The 19,587-nt window shown below is 34.9% G+C and overlaps 1 protein-coding gene across 1 annotated transcript in view; it reads right to left on the reverse strand.

Moving 5' to 3' along the window:
- Positions 1-19,587, reverse strand: part of LOC133191088 (calpain-9-like) — a 54,476-nt gene that overhangs the window by 16,074 nt on the left and 18,815 nt on the right. The window contains exons 18-29 of the mRNA XM_061326774.1: positions 18,760-18,859; positions 18,580-18,649; positions 18,299-18,478; positions 17,821-17,893; positions 17,124-17,292; positions 12,235-12,318; positions 11,655-11,740; positions 11,437-11,514; positions 10,470-10,639; positions 7,935-8,068; positions 6,418-6,626; positions 6,066-6,102 (exon numbers count right to left, since the gene is read on the reverse strand). Of these exons, the coding sequence (XP_061182758.1) occupies positions 6,066-6,102; positions 6,418-6,626; positions 7,935-8,068; positions 10,470-10,639; positions 11,437-11,514; positions 11,655-11,740; positions 12,235-12,318; positions 17,124-17,292; positions 17,821-17,893; positions 18,299-18,478; positions 18,580-18,649; positions 18,760-18,859 (1,390 nt within the window). The remainder of the gene's footprint in view (positions 1-6,065; positions 6,103-6,417; positions 6,627-7,934; positions 8,069-10,469; positions 10,640-11,436; positions 11,515-11,654; positions 11,741-12,234; positions 12,319-17,123; positions 17,293-17,820; positions 17,894-18,298; positions 18,479-18,579; positions 18,650-18,759; positions 18,860-19,587) is intronic.

The raw sequence follows: 19,587 nt of genomic DNA on the forward strand, positions 1-19,587 counted from the left end.
GATCTCCTAAATAAAGTCATCCAGAATGATGAAATCATTCCAACCAACACAGATCAGATGCTGCGAAACATGTTCTGGAATGGTTTATCTGAAAACTTGAAGGACATTACTGGTCATATCTTCAAGGAGTCAACAGATTTTGATGAATTAAGACGAGCAATAAGGAAAGTGGAACAAGACAAACTAAGAAAAAAGGACATCAAGAAAACAACAATCCAAACTATAGCCAGTAATCCACAGATGGACGAACTGAAAGCTATGATACAGAAAATGGATACTAAAATGTCCCAGATGAAGGAAGATATCAATGAAGTACGCCAGAAATACCAAGCAGAACGACCACAGAAACATTTTATGAATGAAAAATTTCAAGGTCAAGGAGGAGGTCAACAACAATTTAGAGATTACAGACAAAATCAAGGACATTCCTCATACAGAAGTAGAGATGATGGTGATGTAGTTTGTTATAGATGTGGACAATTAGGTCATGTGAAGTATGGTTGTAGAGTTCGTCTAGATCACAGGAGAGGGTTAAACCTATCTCGGCCTGCATTGAGACGCGGACGTTAGGTCGAAATCATATACAGCGTCAATCAACAGGGATTATTGGAGAACCAACAGAAGTTGAAGTGAACATAAATGGATTAACAACAAATGCATTATTAGATACAGGATCTACAGTATCAACTATTTGTCAGTCATTTTACCAACAACATCTGAAGGACATCGAAATGCAAGATATTAAAGAAGCATTCCAACTACAGTGTGCTGATGGTAGTAGTTTGCCATACAAAGGATCTGTAGAGTTAGATATTTCATCAAAAGGTCTAGGAGATAGTAAACAACATAGATGCTTATTCCTGGTTGTTGATGATACAAACTACCACAGGACTGTACCCATACTCTTAGGAACCAATGTACTGAGAGTCATGATGGAAGATACCAAGGACAATTACGGAGATAGATTCCTACAAAAGGCAAATCTACATACACCCTGGTATTTAACATTTCGATGTTTATCATTACGTGAACGAGAATTAATAAAGAACAATTACAGATTAGGATTGATCAAGTCAGCAGAAAGAGAACCTATCATTATTCCACCAAATGGAGAAGTACAAATCCAAGGTTTTGTCGACAGAATGATCCCTTATCAACAGACGATAGCTCTCATACAACCAACAGTCAAGTCATCTATTCCAAAGGATTTAGACATCATCCCAAACCTTATAGACTACAACTATCAAGTACAGGAACCAGTACTAGTTACAGTTAGCAATGTTACTACTAGAACAGTAAAGGTTCCACCCAGAGCTCTTATTGCAGAGATTCAACCAGTCACCATGGAGGAAATGCCTGAAGAGTCTGCTGCAACCAATTCTAAGACAATCACAGAACAGGATTCATTTAACATATCAAGGGAGAATTTAAGCAGAGATGAATACTTTGCAGTTCAAGAAATGATTCTGAGAAACAAAGATATGTTCTCAAAGGGAGACACAGATATCGGACATGTGACAACAGTTAAACACAGAATTGAGTTGACAGATCCAACGCCATTCAAACAAAGACATAGACGAATACCACCATCAATGTATAAAGAAGTTAGAGACCATCTACAACAGCTATTAGAAGCAGGAGTGATAAGAAGATCCAAATCACCATTTTCTAGTAATGTTGTCTTAGTGAGGAAGAAGAATGGAGAATTAAGAATGTGCGTGGACTATAGACAGTTGAACAACAAGACCAAAAAAGATGCTTATGCCTTACCACGAATTGAAGACATTTTAGACAGCTTATCTGGGAATTCATACTTCACCGTTTTAGATGCTAAATCAGGATACCATCAAATTGAAATAGAGGAAAAGCATAAGGAAAGGACTGCATTTACCGTAAGCCCATTAGGATTCTACGAATACAACCGCATGCCGTTTGGCTTATCCAACAGCCCGGCCACATATCAACGCCTAATGGAAGACTGCCTAGGTGAGTTACATCTGAACATCTGCTTTATATTTCTGGACGATATTATCATCTTTTCTAGGACCTTCGAAGAACATTTACAACGACTTCAACAAGTTTTTGATAAGCTGAGAAATGCAGGACTGAAATTATCCCAGAAGAAGTGTACATTTTTCCAACAAAGAGTCAAGTATGTAGGACACATAGTTTCCAACAAAGGTATTGAGACGGACCCGGACAAAACCAGTAAAGTCATCAACTGGCCTACCCCTACAACACCAGAAGAGGTTAGGAAGTTCCTGGGATTCGTAGGATACTACCGCAAATTTATTAAGAATTTCAGCAAAATTTCCAAACCACTATGCCAATTAATGCCAATTCCAACAGAGAGTAAGAAGGCAGCTAAAAAGAGTTCAACAAAGAAATGGAAATGGGGCACTGAAGAGCAGCAAGCATTTCAACATCTAAAAGACGCCTTAGTATCACCCCCAGTTTTAGGTTATGCAGATTACAACATCCCATTTGAACTCCACACAGATGCGAGCCATCAAGGACTAGGGGCAGTACTCTATCAAGAACAGAACAAACAGAAAAGAGTTATCAGCTATGCAAGTCGAGGGCTGACAAAAGCAGAAAAGAACTATCCTGCCCATAAGTTAGAATACTTAGCACTGAAGTGGGCAGTGTGTGACAAATTCAAAGATTATCTGCTGGGGAGTAAGACCAGAGTACTGACGGACAATAACCCACTCACCTATGTCCTCACAACAGCTAAATTAGATTCGACAGGACATAGGTGGTTGGCAGCTCTTGCCAATTTTGACTTAGAAATTCAATATCGACCAGGTAAGAAAAACTCAGATGCTGACGGACTCTCTAGACTAACAGGACAGACAACTGAATCTTGTTATATTTCAGATGATTGTTTTAAGGCTGTTTGTAATTCAATTCAGTTAGATATTCCAAATGTAGAAAATTTATCTTTTGATTCAGAAATTGTAAACCAGTTGAACACACAACCCCCATGTCAGTTTAAACAGGTCAATTGGATAGAAGCACAGAAAGAGGATGCTGTTCTCAGAAATTGGATCCATCATGTAAAGTCAGGGAAGAAACCAAGAATGGAAGATCTACCACCATCCCACCATTCATTGGCTCTCATAAGAAACTTCTATTCCCTTGACCTAGTTGATGGTATTTTATTCAGGAAAACAAAGATAGATGACAAAGAGAGGAAACAGTTGGTAGTCCCAAAAGACGTAGTACCAGTCATTTTGAAAAGCCTGCATAATGACTTTGGACACCCAGGACGAGACCGATTGATTTCTTTAGTAAAGGACCGTTTCTACTGGAATGACATGAACAATGACATAGACAACTGGGTGAAAGGATGTCCAAGATGTTTAAGAAGAAAAGTACCAACCAATCAACGTGCACCACTAATACCAATAAGAACATCATATCCACTCGAATTAGTGTGCATGGACTTCTTGACCTTGGAGCCATCTAAAGGAGGTTACCATCATATCCTGATAATAACTGACCATTTCACAAGATTTGCCCAGGCCATCCCAACAAAGAATCAGACAGCAAGAACAACAGCTGAGGCCCTCTATACAAATTTTATGACCAAGTACGGCTTTCCAACTAGAATACACAGTGACCAAGGAGCCAACTTTGACGGTAACATCATAAAAGAACTGTGCAATATTACAGGGATGAAGAAATCAAGAACAACCCCTTATCATCCCATGGGCAATGGCATGTGTGAAAGGTTTAATAGAACACTTATGGACATGCTCGGAACACTCAACCCATCACAGAAGTCCAATTGGAAAGCTTACATCCCACCATTGGTACATGCTTATAACAGCACTAGGCACGAGAGTACAGGGCAATCACCATACCTGCTAATGTTTGGGAGAGAACCAAGGTTACCTATCGATCTAGCCTTCGGAATCAACAACACAGAGAAGAAAACAATGACAAAATATGTAGAAGATCTAAGAACAAGAATGAAGTCCGCATATGAGTTAGCACTAAGAGCAGCAGAAAAAGCAAGAATAAAACAAGGTAGGTATTACAATCAGAAGGTAAGAGGTGTTAATTTACAAGTAGGTGATAGAGTTTTAGTGAAAATTGTAGCCTTTGACGGTAAACATAAAATTGCGGATAGATGGGAGGAAGAGGCATACATAATCATCAAACAACCTAACCCTGACGTACCAGTATATAAAGTACAAAGAGAAGATGGCCTTGGAAGAACAAGAACACTACATCGAAATCTTCTGTTGCCAATAGGATGCATTGACCCAGACCAACAGCAGATTGTTCCAGAAAAGCCAAAGCCCAAACCAAGATTAAAGAAAGTACAACCAACACAGGAGAAGGAAGAACACAACAAGGAAACTGTTACAGAAGTAGAAGAGAATGCAGATCTTAGTGATTCTGAGGATGAATATTATTTGCAGGTACCGGTACCAAGGAAGGGTAATGCTCTAGAAGATACTGAACACAGTATTAGGGAAGAGAGAGCTGAAGATAGAGCTGAGGAGAGAACAGAAGATAGAGAAGAAGAAGCCAGACCAGAGCCAGTGAGGGAAACCCGGGAAATCCCTGCACCCCAGTCAGAGGAGGGTGGTGGCTTAGGGTCAGGAGATGAAGCACAAAGGTCAGTAAGAAGATCTGCAAGGCAACGTAAACCACCGAAACATCTTGAAGATTATAAAGTTTACCAGATCAAAGACAGTAGTGATACCAAACACAGAGAATTAGATATGCTCAGACAGATGTATTTTATGACAGATGTTCCAGAAGAAAGAACACTTTTATTGAAGAGCATCATCAGTTTCATTAATAAAGATTAAATACAACTACATTTTATGCTTTGCTGTATAGTAAATGACAGGGACGTCATTTCTCAGCTGGGGGGAGTTTGTGGTAGTTGTACTTAGTTTTATTTTATTTTAATTAATGCTATATATTTTATTTCAGGAATTAATCATTCATTCATTCATCCATACATCTATACAAGCGCTGCGCCTGCATTACTAAATAATATATTATTTATTTATATGTTTAAATCATAAACATCCCTATTAAATAATGGTTTAACCCAAAGACTATGGGTTAAGGTAGATATAAGGATTAGTCCATTTATAAATAAGGGTATTGTCTGTCTTCCTACATTCTATTGGTCAGTTGGTATTGTTTGGTCAAAGTTGTCCATTCAGGCGGGAAACCTTTGTTTTATTATCCCATTCAAAGATACTGTCTGAGAAGGGTGTAGCTAGAGATTTGTGATTGCTTAAAATTTAATTTTTGATATTTTGGAGTATATTAAACACCCATAAACTGTAAGTAAACCTTTTATAAACACATCTAATGATCATAAACTAAAATTAAAGATAATGAATGATAATAAAGTATTTTAATATAAACTTGCTAAATGAGTATGAATGTGCTAGAGTGAAAGTTCTAAAGTTATTAAAGTTAAGATCGATATTGTAAAGTAAGAGCAAGTTATATGTTTTAATCTAATTCATGTAGATCTTTGGATTAAGATCTGGGTTTGAATTATTATGATTTTATAATTTATTAATCCATTAGGTCATCATGTAATAATTCTTTAAAGTCATCCTGATTAAGAGATAAATCACTCAGTTCCATACACTGGTATGTTAAACTCATATTTTTAAAGTATTGTAAATATTTCAGTATAGAGAAATATAATTTACATCATTAATTCAGTAAGAGTTTCAAAGAGTTATCGCCCTTTGAATGCGTTTATATAAAGTGTAAAGTAATGGCCTAAATGAATGTTTTATGTGTTTAAATTGTGATCGTTTTGTGTTGTAAAGTGAATGTGCTTGTTTATATGTTGTCTATGTATTTATATGTTGTTATTGTTATTTTAGGGTTGATTTAAAACATTTAATTCATCTTGAAATCAACTATATATCTCCACGGAATAAATACTAAGAATCCAACCCTATATACCATCTTGCAGTCATTTTTTAATTTCTACAAGAACCGGTTACATTTGTAGCATATTAGTAAAATATAATAACTGAGATACCAATTGCTAGCGTATATTATTATACCTGTATGTACAGCATAGCATCGTCATCATCCAGCTCCCTAAAAAAGACAGAAATAAAATATCTTATATACTTGTATTCAACACATTATTTCATTCTTCTTGAAATTCATTAAATTATTAAAGCATTTTAGTTATACATGCAATATCTACTGTGTTGTAATAGGTTGATACATAGAACTGGATAATATTCTCTGCAATATAAAGCATTAAACACGTTTAATACTGCATGAGGAATGAACAGACTGAAAGCATAAAAAGGCAGCCTTAAAATACTGTGTTGCTGTAAAGGAATCAAACCGGACAACGAAGATGTAGTTTAAACTATGCCATGAAAAATCTCTGACATTGCTTACCGCATTTTGCATTTTCCAGACGTAAAAATTCTGATGAGGTATTTCCCCTCTACATTGGGGAAGCTTGTCACTGGCAGGATGACGTAATATCCGGCGGGTAATCTGAAAAATCCCACATTCTCTCGCTCAGTTTTAAAACCAGTCGTGGCATAAAGTCTGCTATGATTGAAAAAGTACGCTGTGAGTCTAGAAGATTGGTCCTTTGGAGCCTAGAAGAGAAAGAAATACAGGAATTATTGACTTAATTGTTGCTACTTGAAATGGATTATTATTTTGGCTCTTATAAACAGAATGATTTACCAGTTCCTTGCCAATGAAAACATAACTGTGCCTATGATTTTTTTTTAATAACGGATAGACTATAAATTACTTTTTCCTATCATATGTTACTACAAATAACACCAAAGAAAAATAGTAGCGATGATAAACCAAAACGTTTTGGTTAAAAATGGAGGATGAAACACATCAAAATCTTTGTCAGTGCTTAAATATCTACAGTACATAGAGATTCAGAATGCATTGGAATACTAGGTATCTTTTGCAATGTTGTTCGTTATTTTCATATTTCATCTTAAACGTCATTTGTTTAAAGTTCTCAGATCATTCTATATGAGAAGTAACCTCTTGCTGTGGCTTTCAATTCGACATTATTATATATCGATTTATCATTTTCGATCAGATGTCGAGTCAAAATATCAAACTCAAATCCTAATCTGTTTCGTATCTGGATGTTTTACTGACTATAGATATTAATGGCCAACTAACAACTAAACTATATGACAAACGTAATTTCAGCTTTTCCATTGCCAACTTTTTCTATTTATGTAGTAATATTCAAATGTCATAATGGGCATATGTCTCCCAACTGATTCTGTACGTAAGAGAGGATTTTCTGAGCACAATCAATTTTTGAACCGAGGTAGACTACTGACAAATAGGTTGATATTAAAGGGCTTTCAAGAATCTCTTTTGTATGCAGAATATCGCTAATTCTTTGGTCGTTACTCTGACCTTGTTTGTAAATAAACCCATCGTTGGATCGTATTTTGGTCCACATGTTTAATACCATTTGATTTGTCAATGTTTTTATACTAAATATGACTACGTAAACTTCATTTACCTGATCAATACAAGAAGCTCACAGTGGATATGACCCGTTGACATGTGATGCTTACTCCTCCTACACACCTATTCCCACCTTTAATGTTTCCAGGGGTCCCTGTTTTGCCCTCGTCACAAGTTGTGTTGTTTACAGGATTTTAGAAATCGTTCAGTGCTCGTTATCTTCACATTTTTCATTGACTCTCGGCGAAAATTAACCCCTTGAACTCATACTAACTCAGTGAACCAGCTTATGAATAACAGTGAACGATTGAGAATATTTCATCCTTGTAGAAAGTCTCCAACAATGAATAATTTTGAGTGGTTGATCGCAAATATTGTTATAAATATATGCTTCTTTTCTAACACAGCTGAAATATTTAGGGGCTATATGGCAGAAAACAACAAATAATAACCTGGTATATAAGACATCCACATGACAGGAAGTGTCTGACGTCACCACATAATCTGTACTTCTGCATAAGAGAGATGATGACGCAACAAGCAGACGGTACTTCGAGGTAGAACTGATTGTTGTGCCAAAGCAGAGCTGTATGTGGAAAACAAAGAATACCTTATTAATGATGTTTTCCCATAATGTTCTCTTCAGCAGGACTGTTATAAAATCAAATGTCGGCAAAGGCTTGCAACAAATACAGAATATATTATCCATATATTTGCAAATCATATAATCATCAGAAAAGTCATATTACAGAATCTTTCATGCAGACACTCTCGCGAATAAAACAACTGAGACATTCTTAGGATGTAAAATAATTAATTCAGAGACGCATTGGATGAAAAAAAAAATATATATCAGACACTATCAGGATAGACAATTTGAATAATAAAAACCACTCTGATTGTACACACAGGTACTCTGAAGTTGATATTAAAAGGATGCTGGAATTCCTCATTGACAATATTTAGGTAGTCTTCGGAGACCAAGTTCTCCAACAAACTGTTGAAATTTCGATTAGCACTAATTGTGCTCCTTTATTAGCTGACCTGTTTTTATATTCCTATGAAGCAGAATTTATTCAAAAACTTCTACACGAGAAGAGAAAAACACTAGCTATGGCCCTCAATTCGACATTCAGATACATCAATTTATAAAAGTGATTTTCATTCGTATGTCGACTCGATATATCCCAGTGAACTTGAAATAAAAGACACCACAGACACATCTGTTTCATATTTAGATATTTTACTGACGATAAAGGCCAATGAACAATTAATTGTATGACAAACGAGATGACTTTAGCTTTTCCATCGTCAACTTTCTTTATCCATGTAGTAATATTCCACAATCACCTGCTTATGGTGTTTATATTTCCTAATATATTCGCTCCTCAAGAGCTTGCTCTGAGTATGATCAATTTTTAAAGCGAGGCACAGGCTACTCACTGATAAGTTGATGTTACAGAGATTTCAACAGCCTCCTTTAAAGTCAGCATTTCGTAAATTTTATGGTCGTTATAATGACCTTGTTAGCAAATATAACCTATCACTGGGTCGTATTTTGGCTGACTTGTTTCATACCAATTATTGTTAGGTCTTTGTTTTGCACTGAATTGACTACGGATAGTTCCGTCTACCTGATCAATACATAGGGCTCACAACGGGAGTGACCGGTCAACAGCGGATGCTTACTCCCCCTAGGCACCTGATCCCACCTCTGGAATTTCCAGGGGTCCATGTTTTATGCCCTCTTCACATATTTGTATTGTTTGTCGATTTTTTGAAATTGACCACTGTTCGTTATCTTTACTTTTTACATTGAAGAATCTCAGAGTATTAAAAAATTAGCTCATTTACACTCTCAAGGTAAACAATACCATGATTCATTCACACACTCCCAGGGTATAATTTAGGTCAGACGATACATTCCTCAAATATCTGTTTGTATATATTCGAATCGTATTGTGTGGAAAATATTCAAAATTATAATTACCTTCTGATTTCTAAAATGGTTTCTAATTGTCTTTAAAAAATTGAAACGCTAAAAAATGTGTTATTGGCAAATAAAGTTTTTTTCCAAAAGGATTATACAGGAAACATCATCCTCTGGTATCTTCCACAAATGCCCCATAAGGTACCTCAATTTTTTGCGAGTAAACATGTTAAAGTAGCAATACTTCAGTGACAAAATCATAGAAAAAATTATATAATTATTATTGAGGAACGTATCGTCTATCCTTAATACTGATTCATTTACACACTCTTGGTGTATAAAATTATATAATTCATTCACAGACTCTCAGAGTATAAAATAATTTTGAATCATTCTCACAATATCAATGTATCAAATAAGATTCATTCGCACACTCTCATGTTATGAAATAAGATTTATTCACATGCTTTCAAAAAATAATTTAGTGCGATTCATGCACACCTATCTATGCATATAAAATGACTCATTAGCTGCTGTTTTTTGCCCTGTTCACATTTCATATTGTTTACTGAATTTATGAGATTAATCACAGCTCGTTATATTCACCTTTTACACACATTCTCAGGGTATTCAATATTGTGAATCACACACTCTCAGGGAATAAAATAATCCATTCACATACAGAATATTAAACAATATGATTAATTCACATACTCCCAGGGTATAAAATAACATGATTAAAGCACACACTCTCAGGATGTCTACAATAATATAAATCATTCAAAGACTTGAATTTGAGTCACTAGGTACTCATGTTATTAAATAAAATGATGAATCCATACACTCTCATTGACTCAGGTCTCTTAAAATGATAAAAATTGATTCAGTCAGACATTCAGTTCGATGGAAATTTATAATATATGCCATGTCTGCTGCCTAATCCAATTATGTATTTAGCATAACTTATGTAAAAATTACAGACAATCTTGGGTTAAAAAAATGTATTATTCACACTCTCAGGATAAATTATTCGAACACTCTCATGGTATATACTGACGTGAAGAGGCTGCTCCTCCAGCATTGTAGCCCACCCTCCACTCTCTGTGTCCTACAGCCGCTCCCCAGGATTTCCTATGCTGGATGGAGGGCTCACATTTCCAGCACTCAGGACCCAGGTGACAAACCTCCAACATGGTGAAAATGTTGGAAAAATCAACAAACGACATCCTAAAATAAAACATTGACACATTTCATCAGCAATGCAAAAGAATACTAAAAAATACAGATGTTGAGTACATCTATTTTCCACAGTAAAGGTAACCTTGGCATTGATTCATTATCGGAACAAGGACATAAATCTAATTCATTGAAGTTAATTTTGAGTTCTTCCTAAAACGCATTGCAAAGTTGAAGGTCATGGATGCTTGGACATGATGATCCACATTAACTGGAAATATGTCATCTTATACCCTGATTTGTCAGATTGTCTGTAAGAATTCTAAAGTATCATCCTTTTTAAAAAAAAACGTGTTTTCTGTAACAAATTAATAAAATAAAATTATTAGATTTCAAACACTTTTTGAAAGAGGATTCCAGTACAAAAAACGGCCAAATGTTGGAATTCTCTGCAGTTTACTTCAGATTACTATTGGGCACAATTCAACACTGACAAAGAAAGATAACTGAAATAGTTAACACTTATTTCTAGAAATATATTTAAGTTGTGGCTTAAATTGTCTAGTTAGCTGAAGTGTTTTTCTCCTTGTTTTTCTCCATAAGTTTTCTTTATAATGCAACACCTAATTTAACAATTTCATATTCATGATTTAGAAAATTTTACTAAAATTATCAAAAAAAAAAAAAAAAAAAAAAAAAAAAAAAAAAAAAAATAATAATAATAATAAAAATTATCAGCATAAAACCTAAAGTAAGACTTCTCTCTCAACAGTAATCTGTATTTTCTTTGGAAACAGGGTATGGAATGTCTGTCAATACTTTTTTGGGGAGGTTATTTCAATTCTTACCAAAATTCTCCATCCTCAGAATTTGTCGGCTTCAGTTTCTTTAGTGCATCCTGACCTAAGGCTCCCCAGTGTGGTGATCTTAATTATTAATAACAAAAATAAAGGAAATTAAAAAACACAAAATTAAACATTTTGTTAACTGAAATATACAAACAGAACAAAATAACAATATCCATGACACGGCTCCCTCTTTTATTTGACAATTTTTAGATGACTACCCATCACTCCAAGCTCCATTCCACTCAAAATGTCCCCACGGATTTCTCAGCCGAATCAAAATGATCATTCCATTTTTCACCGGTATCTACAAATGAATGAAAGCATTTTTTGTTAATTAAAAAACATTATCTCATTTGCAAATCATTTAATCAAAATTACCACGCTTACTTGGGGAGGAGACATATTACAAAAGACTGATGGAAAAAAAATGAACTCGGTTTTTCTTTTTTTTTTTAGCTCATATTGGCAATACTTGATTGTATGGGTGTATTCCATTGATCTGGACAGAACCTAATACATGTACATTGAAGGTATGTTTTTTTTTCATAGAATGTAATCTTGCCCAGTATTATATATTATCATTTACCTTAGGAAAAGACACGTCCCAAAAGACTGATTTAAAAAAGAAATTATTTTAACTGTTACTCATATGGACAAAAATTGGTTCCGTGGGCGTATTCGAAGTTTAAGTCATTTGGGCGTAACCTTTAACATCGTAGGCGTGTCCTTTCATTGAATGAGATCACATGCACATAACCTCTGACATTGTAGGTGTGACATGCCCTTGAATAAACTCACTTGTGCATAACCTGTGACGCTGTAGGCGTGTCCCGTCACCAAGCCATTAGATAACCTTCTTCTCTGCCCTTGTGTCATATTCGTCTGCAAAATATTTTTTGTTGAGATGAATACAACTTTTATGAAGAGTGCGATTGACTCATGTAACATTTTCAGCAATTCCACAGCATCTGTCTTCTCCTCGCATGTTGATGGCATTTCTTGGAAACCAGAATTAGTTTGGGTGTAATAATGAAGATTATAATCAGACAAAGAGAGATTTAAGACTTCGGGACTAAATACACGCAAGTCTATTATGTTTTTTCAAAACCTAAAATCGGCATATTAATCACCATTTAACTTTCTTCAAATATTTATCACAAAGTTGAACTGCTTTTGGTGGGTTTGGCTATATACTGGGCACGTTTGGAGGTTTTACCTTATATGGATTTGGCTAATATTCTGAGCGTGTTGATAGGAGGTTTTATGATCTTAAATGGGTTTGGCTATATACTGACATGTTGGTTGAAGGTTTAACTTTAATGGGTTTGGCTATATACTGAGCATGCTGTTTGGAGGTTTTACTCATATTCCGTTTTAAATATTTTCAATATTCCAATATTCCAAACAATCAAATTGAATTTGAATTACCATACCTCTACTGGATTCCTAATCTACATAAAAATTCTTCTGAACAAAGATCGTCACGGGTTCTAGAAAATGTTCTGTGAAGCCTCTTTATTCCTCACAAAATATGAACAACGAAGAAAATATTCAAGAGCACTCTACAACAACATATTTGAGAAGCGATGTTAATCAGATGTCGATAATAAAAAACTCATAGGAAGTTTTAGAAAATTTGAAATCACAAAATTTTCCTAAAATCAACTGCATAAAAACGTACTACTTTTCAACACTTTATACAAGCATTAAGGATGAGGCTTTTTAACATCACACACAACTGCTTTTTCAATAAAAATGGAACTCTTAGATTTAAATACCTTGTAATTAGTCATCTGTGAAATTATTTCGTTAAAAACCATTCTGATTCTACACAAAAGTAATTCAAAGTTGATTCTGAAAAGATACTTGAGTTTCTGATTGAAAATATATGTAGTTTTTGGAGATCAGGTCTTCCAACAATCTGTTGTAATTCCCAGGGGTGCTAACTGCACCCCTTTATTAGCAGACCAGTTATTGTATTCATATGAATCAGAATTTCTTCAAATGCTACTACATGAAGACTCTTGATATGGCCTTCAATTCAACACTTAGATTCATTGACGACGTTTTATTAACAATATTCATTTGCATTCCTACATTGATTCGATATATCCATTTGAACTTGAAATAAAAGACACCACAGAGTCTGACACATCTGTTTCATATTTGGATATTTTGCTAGAGAAAGACTAATAGCAAACAAACTAACAATTTATCACCTGCATACGTACGTAGTTTACGTCTCTCAGTTGATTTGATACGCAATTAAGAGCATGCTCTTACGTATGAACAATTTTAAAACGAAGCAAGCTATTGACTCTTTGATAATACATAGAGGATATTCAATGTTTTGTAAATGAATATGGAATTTATTTCAAGAGTGGGACAGGATTTTTTTTATATGAAAATATCAAAAAATCCTGTCTCACGAGTGAAATAAATTCCATATTCATCTACAAAACATTGAATTTTCTGTTTACTACATTTTCTTTGATTTTCCCTTTGCCTCTGTCTTTTCTTAACACAGTGTCATAGGCTTGACATCATAGTTGAGAGGTTGAGACGTCACAGCTTAGCAGTTCTGAGATTGAAAACATTACATAGCATGGATTTTAGCAACATATTTGGGAAGAAATTTGCAGTTTAGCTCTATCAAGATCGTTAGTTACTATCTCTATCTTATGACAGTCCAGAAATTATTTTTTACTTACTTTGATATCCTTTCACACTGTGAGAGAATATCATTTTGGTATCCTTTCACACTGTTAGAGAATATCACTTTTATTCAATAAATAAATCACAGTATTTCACTGTTGAAAATGTAATAAAAAGATATCAACAATCTCATTTAAAGTCATCACTTTGCAAATTCTATTGTCGATACAATGACCTTGCTAGCAAATACAATCTATCGTTAAAAAGAATGTTGACTGAACTTTTTTTTTTTTTTTTTTTTTTTTTTTTTTTTTTTACAAATTGTTAGGCCATTTTTTCAACACTGAATTGCCTAAAAAAAAATTTTCGTTTGTCCGATCATGACAATGAGCATACGGTAGAAGTGACCGGTCGACAGGGGATGCTAACTCCTTCATGGCACCTGATCCCACCTCTGGTGTTTTCAGAGGTCTGTGTTTGTGCTAATCCCAATTTGTGCTGTTCCAATGAACTTTTGAGCTTGATTACTGTTCGTTATCCTCATGTTTAGTTTTAATAGGTTTGGCTTTATACTGAGCAGTCTGTTTGAAGGTTTTACTTGACTACTGTTCGTTATCTTCATGTTTAGTTTTAATAGGTTTGGCTTTATACTGAGCAGTCTGTTTGAAGGTTTTACTTGACTACTGTTCGTTATCTTCATGTTTAGTTTTAATAGGTTTGGCTTTATACTGAGCAGTCTGTTTGAAGGTTTTACTTGATTACCGTTCGTTATCTTCCTGTTTAGTTTTAATAGGTTTGGCTTTATACTGAGCAGTCTGTTTGAAGGTTTTACTTGACTACTGTTCGTTATCTTCATGTTTAGTTTTAATAGGTTTGGCTTTATACTGAGCAGTCTGTTTGAAGGTTTTACTTGACTACTGTTCGTTATCTTCATGTTTAGTTTTAATAGGTTTGGCTTTATACTGAGCAGTCTGTTGGAAGGTTTTACTTGATTACCGTTCGTTACCTTCATGTTTAGTTTTAATAGGTTTGGCTTTATACTGAGCAGTCTGTTTGAAGGTTTTACTTGACTACTGTTCGTTATCTTCATGTTTAGTTTTAATAGGTTTGGCTTTATACTGAGCAGTCTGTTTGAAGGTTTTACTTGACTACTGTTCGTTACCTTCATGTTTAGTTTTAATAGGTTTGGCTTTATTCTGAGCAGTCTGTTTGAAGGTTTTACTTGATTACCGTTCGTTATCTTCCTGTTTAGTTTTAATAGGTTTGGCTTTATACTGAGCAGTCTGTTTGAAGGTTTTACTTGATTACCGTTCGTTATCCTCATGTTTAGTTTTAATAGGTTTGGCTTTATACTGAGCAGTCTGTTTGAAGGTTTTACTTGACTACTGTTCGTTACCTTCATGTTTAGTTTTAATAGGTTTGGCTTTATACTGAGCAGTCTGTTTGAAGGTTTTACTTGATTACCGTTCGTTATCTTCCTGTTTAGTTTTAATAGGTTTGGCTTTATACTGAGCAGTCTGTTTGAAGGTTTTACTTGATACTGTTAGTTATCTTCCTGTTTAGTTTTAATAGGTTTGGCTTTATACTGAGCAGTCTGTTTGAAGGTTTTACTTGACTACTGTTCGTTACCTTCATGTTTAGTTTTAATAGGTTTGGCTTTATACTGAGCAGTCTGTTTGAAGGTTTTACTTGATACTGTTAGTTATCTTCCTGTTTAGTTTTAATAGGTTTGGCTTTATACTGAGCAGTCTGTTTGAAGGTTTTACTTGATTACCGTTCGTTATCCTCATGTTTAGTTTTAATAGGTTTGGCTTTATACTGAGCAGTCTGTTTGAAGGTTTTACTTGATTACCGTTCGTTATCCTCATGTTTAGTTTTAATAGGTTTGGCTTTATACTGAGCAGTCTGTTTGAAGGTTTTACTTGACTACTGTTCGTTATCCTCATGTTTAGTTTTAATAGGTTTGGCTTTATACTGAGCAGTCTGTTTGAAGGTTTTACTTGACTACTGTTCGTTATCCTCATGTTTAGTTTTAATAGGTTTGGCTTTATACTGAGCAGTCTGTTTGAAGGTTTTACTTGACTACTGTTCGTTACCTTCATGTTTAGTTTTAATAGGTTTGGCTTTATACTGAGCAGTCTGTTTGAAGGTTTTACTTGACTACTGTTCGTTATCCTCATGTTTAGTTTTAATAGGTTTGGCTTTATACTGAGCAGTCTGTTTGAAGGTTTTACTTGATTACTGTTGTTTATCTTCATATTTAGTTTTAATAGGTTTGGCTTTATACTGAGCAGTCTGTTTGAAGGTTTTACTTGACTACTGTTCGTTATCCTCATGTTTAGTTTTAATAGGTTTGGCTTTATACTGAGCAGTCTGTTTGAAGGTTTTACTTGACTACTGTTCGTTATCCTCATGTTTAGTTTTAATAGGTTTGGCTTTATACTGAGCAGTCTGTTGGAAGGTTTTACTTGATTACCGTTCGTTATCTTCCTGTTTAGTTTTAATAGGTTTGGCTTTATACTGAGCAGTCTGTTTGAAGGTTTTACTTGATTACCGTTCGTTATCTTCCTGTTTAGTTTTAATAGGTTTGGCTTTATACTGAGCAGTCTGTTTGAAGGTTTTACTTGACTACTGTTCGTTACCTTCATGTTTAGTTTTAATAGGTTTGGCTTTATACTGAGCAGTCTGTTTGAAGGTTTTACTTGACTACTGTTCGTTACCTTCATGTTTAGTTTTAATAGGTTTGGCTTTATACTGAGCTGTCTGTTGGAAGGTTTTACTTGACTACCGTTCGTTACCTTCATGTTTAGTTTTAATAGGTTTGGCTTTATACTGAGCAGTCTGTTCGAAGGTTTTACTTGTACGGATTTTCTCATAAAAACACAACTTGAATTATTTTTTGAAGTATATGTTATTTAAAGTAATATTTCATTATTTAGGTACAAAAGGCAAAAAAAAAAAAAAAAAAAAAAAGCGTACATTTCTTCTACAGGAACATTAAATAGGAGTGAAGAAGCGTGTTTTCTACGTACAGATATGTAGGTACCAATGAGAGAAGCGTTAGTCATCGACACATCCAATATCCTCTGAATCAGGCGAGGGTTTTCATACACTTGGTGGGTCTCCGTCACCCCACCCGTCAAATCCTGTAGGGCCCAGTTCGTTAGACCCCCACTTATGTTTTCGTAGGATCCATAGCATCTACAAGAGGTGCACATACAAATGTGTATGCATTTCATGAAATGGTATGGACTAAAACATGCTTGAAAATTCAAATAAAAACAAATTAAGCTTGCTACTGAGTTAAAAAAAAATATTCAAATTAATATAAGAATGTTAACCGAAAAAAAGCACTTTCAACATTTTTGTTCATAAAACAATATAATTACGCGAATCCTACAAAATGTTTGGTAAATTCCCGCCGAAACATTGATAATCAAATGTATGTCTTTCGGATCCGCTCATTTTGTTTTCCCAATTGCTTAATTCTTCTTCTATTACCACCCACTGATTATTTATCTATAAAGAAGGAGGGATGTTATGTCTTCACACGCGTGTGTGAGTATCTGTCTGTCCGTCTTTACTTCTATATGTCATTATTTGAACCGATTTTGGTAAATGCAAGGCGTGCCCTGATGCAAACTGCAAAAATTGATGTAATAATGTAAATCAAGCAAGGTCTTTTCATGTTTTGTAGAATGCAATTTCACAAAAAAGTTATCCTCTTACTTTGCGTAAGCCTTTTCAAACAGCGCAGGCCAAAATTCTTGTTTATCAGAACTTCTTAGATAGATCAACTCTCCTGAATAAAGAAAAGAATGGTCAATTACTTTCTTCATTAGCAATATAGACTAATGATGCACAATCTTCGGTCCGGGCAATTTTTTCTATACTTTGAGAGGTTATTTACCCCCTGGAATGAGTTATTAAAATTATACATAGTAAAGTTAGTAAAAAAATTACCTTGTATCCCCTAGAAAACGAGGTCCCCTATTACATTGGTAGGAAGAGTCATACATATGAAGCTTTAAAAGTGAAGGAAATCCCCCCCCCCCCCCCCCCAACAAATAGGGTTTTCACGGGAAAGAATTCTTGGCTTTGTTTTGTTTTTTTTTCTGCTAGTCAACAAATTTCTGGGTTCGATTTTGTTTTTATGACTGGGCTACCCCCTCCCCCTGGAAAAATTCCTGGATCGGCGCCTATTTACCATTAATGGTTGGCAGACGGTCGTCAATGACAACGTCAATCCATTCTCCGTATCTCCAAAACCGGAAGTGGAAGACTCCCGCGTATTTGTTGGTGAATCCTTGGTTTTCTGGAATGCACCTTTTCACTAAGTTTGGTGCCAATGTGAGACAAGAAAAGGCGGCCACCAACCAACAGTTACCTAGAATCGAACATAAATTCGCTGTGGCTATACCAGATATCGAGCTTACAGTGAATATATATTAAGATATTTACGATAACCAAAATCCATTACAACCTTACCCAACTTTCCTTGTAGCAGGTCAAATCGACTAAATCCGTTAGCTGTGAATTTAGGATGTGATACAATTTCCTAAAGAATGAAAAAATCCACTTATGTGATTTCAACACAAAGTGATCGATTTCAACACAAAGGTGACTTAAAATGTAGAATTGTTTGGACCCTTAAATGTTGTTACTCACATACGGTCTTTTCCAGATGATAGGTCCTATGTTTGGTCTGTAGCTATAGAAGAGTGATCTGTCATTGGCTGGGAAATCATGGTCTTCGAACAAGGTCCGCCTGTCGTCAGAAAGAGGTCAACAAATCAGACACAGTAGGCACTCTGACTATATATATAGAAAAACTGCATTATAATGTAACAGATTCAATAAAACAAGTGAATTCTACAATGATATCATGAGTGCAAGAAAACTCACGTTAGAAGACAGTTTTCCTGAATCCTCTCAAAGGTAGGTGTCTCCTTATTTTTGTCGCTTTGTACAGAGGAGACGATGGAGGTGTTAAGTAAATGTCTCGGACTACTTGGCTCCAATGTTGTGACGTAATTCTTGTATCCGGGACGTTCCTGGTGCCGTCTGACAGGAAAACTAAAAGATGTAACGTTCTTTCTCGGGCTCTCCATCTACGACATCTACAAAGTTCAGGTGCATTTCATCATTAAACATTCTAAAATCTAATAACCTACTTTTCAACTGCGTGTTGCCACACCTACTGCCTTAAATGTTACTTTAGAGATTTGCAAATGATATGTTGGGTATTTGGGAACCGGTTATAATTGTACACCTATTACTACGACAACAAAATAGTTCATATCAGCATATAAACTCATTTCTGATGGATTTCAAGTCTGCATTTTGTGTCAGAAATTTACCTATGTAAATGTATGTGCGTTTAGCGGTTATTCATACTTTAATCTTCTATCTTTTATTTTGCTCAATCGGAATATGTTGAAATGATAACTTTTTTTTCATGGCGCATAAAGAAAACGAGAAAATTCAAAATTACAT

This window comes from Saccostrea echinata, unplaced genomic scaffold (genome assembly GCF_033153115.1).
Source record: "Saccostrea echinata isolate AGI-Se365-2 ecotype Australia unplaced genomic scaffold, CSIRO_AGI_Sech_v1 ptg000023l, whole genome shotgun sequence".
In the NCBI taxonomy this organism is placed as follows: Eukaryota; Metazoa; Mollusca; class Bivalvia; order Ostreida; family Ostreidae; genus Saccostrea; species Saccostrea echinata.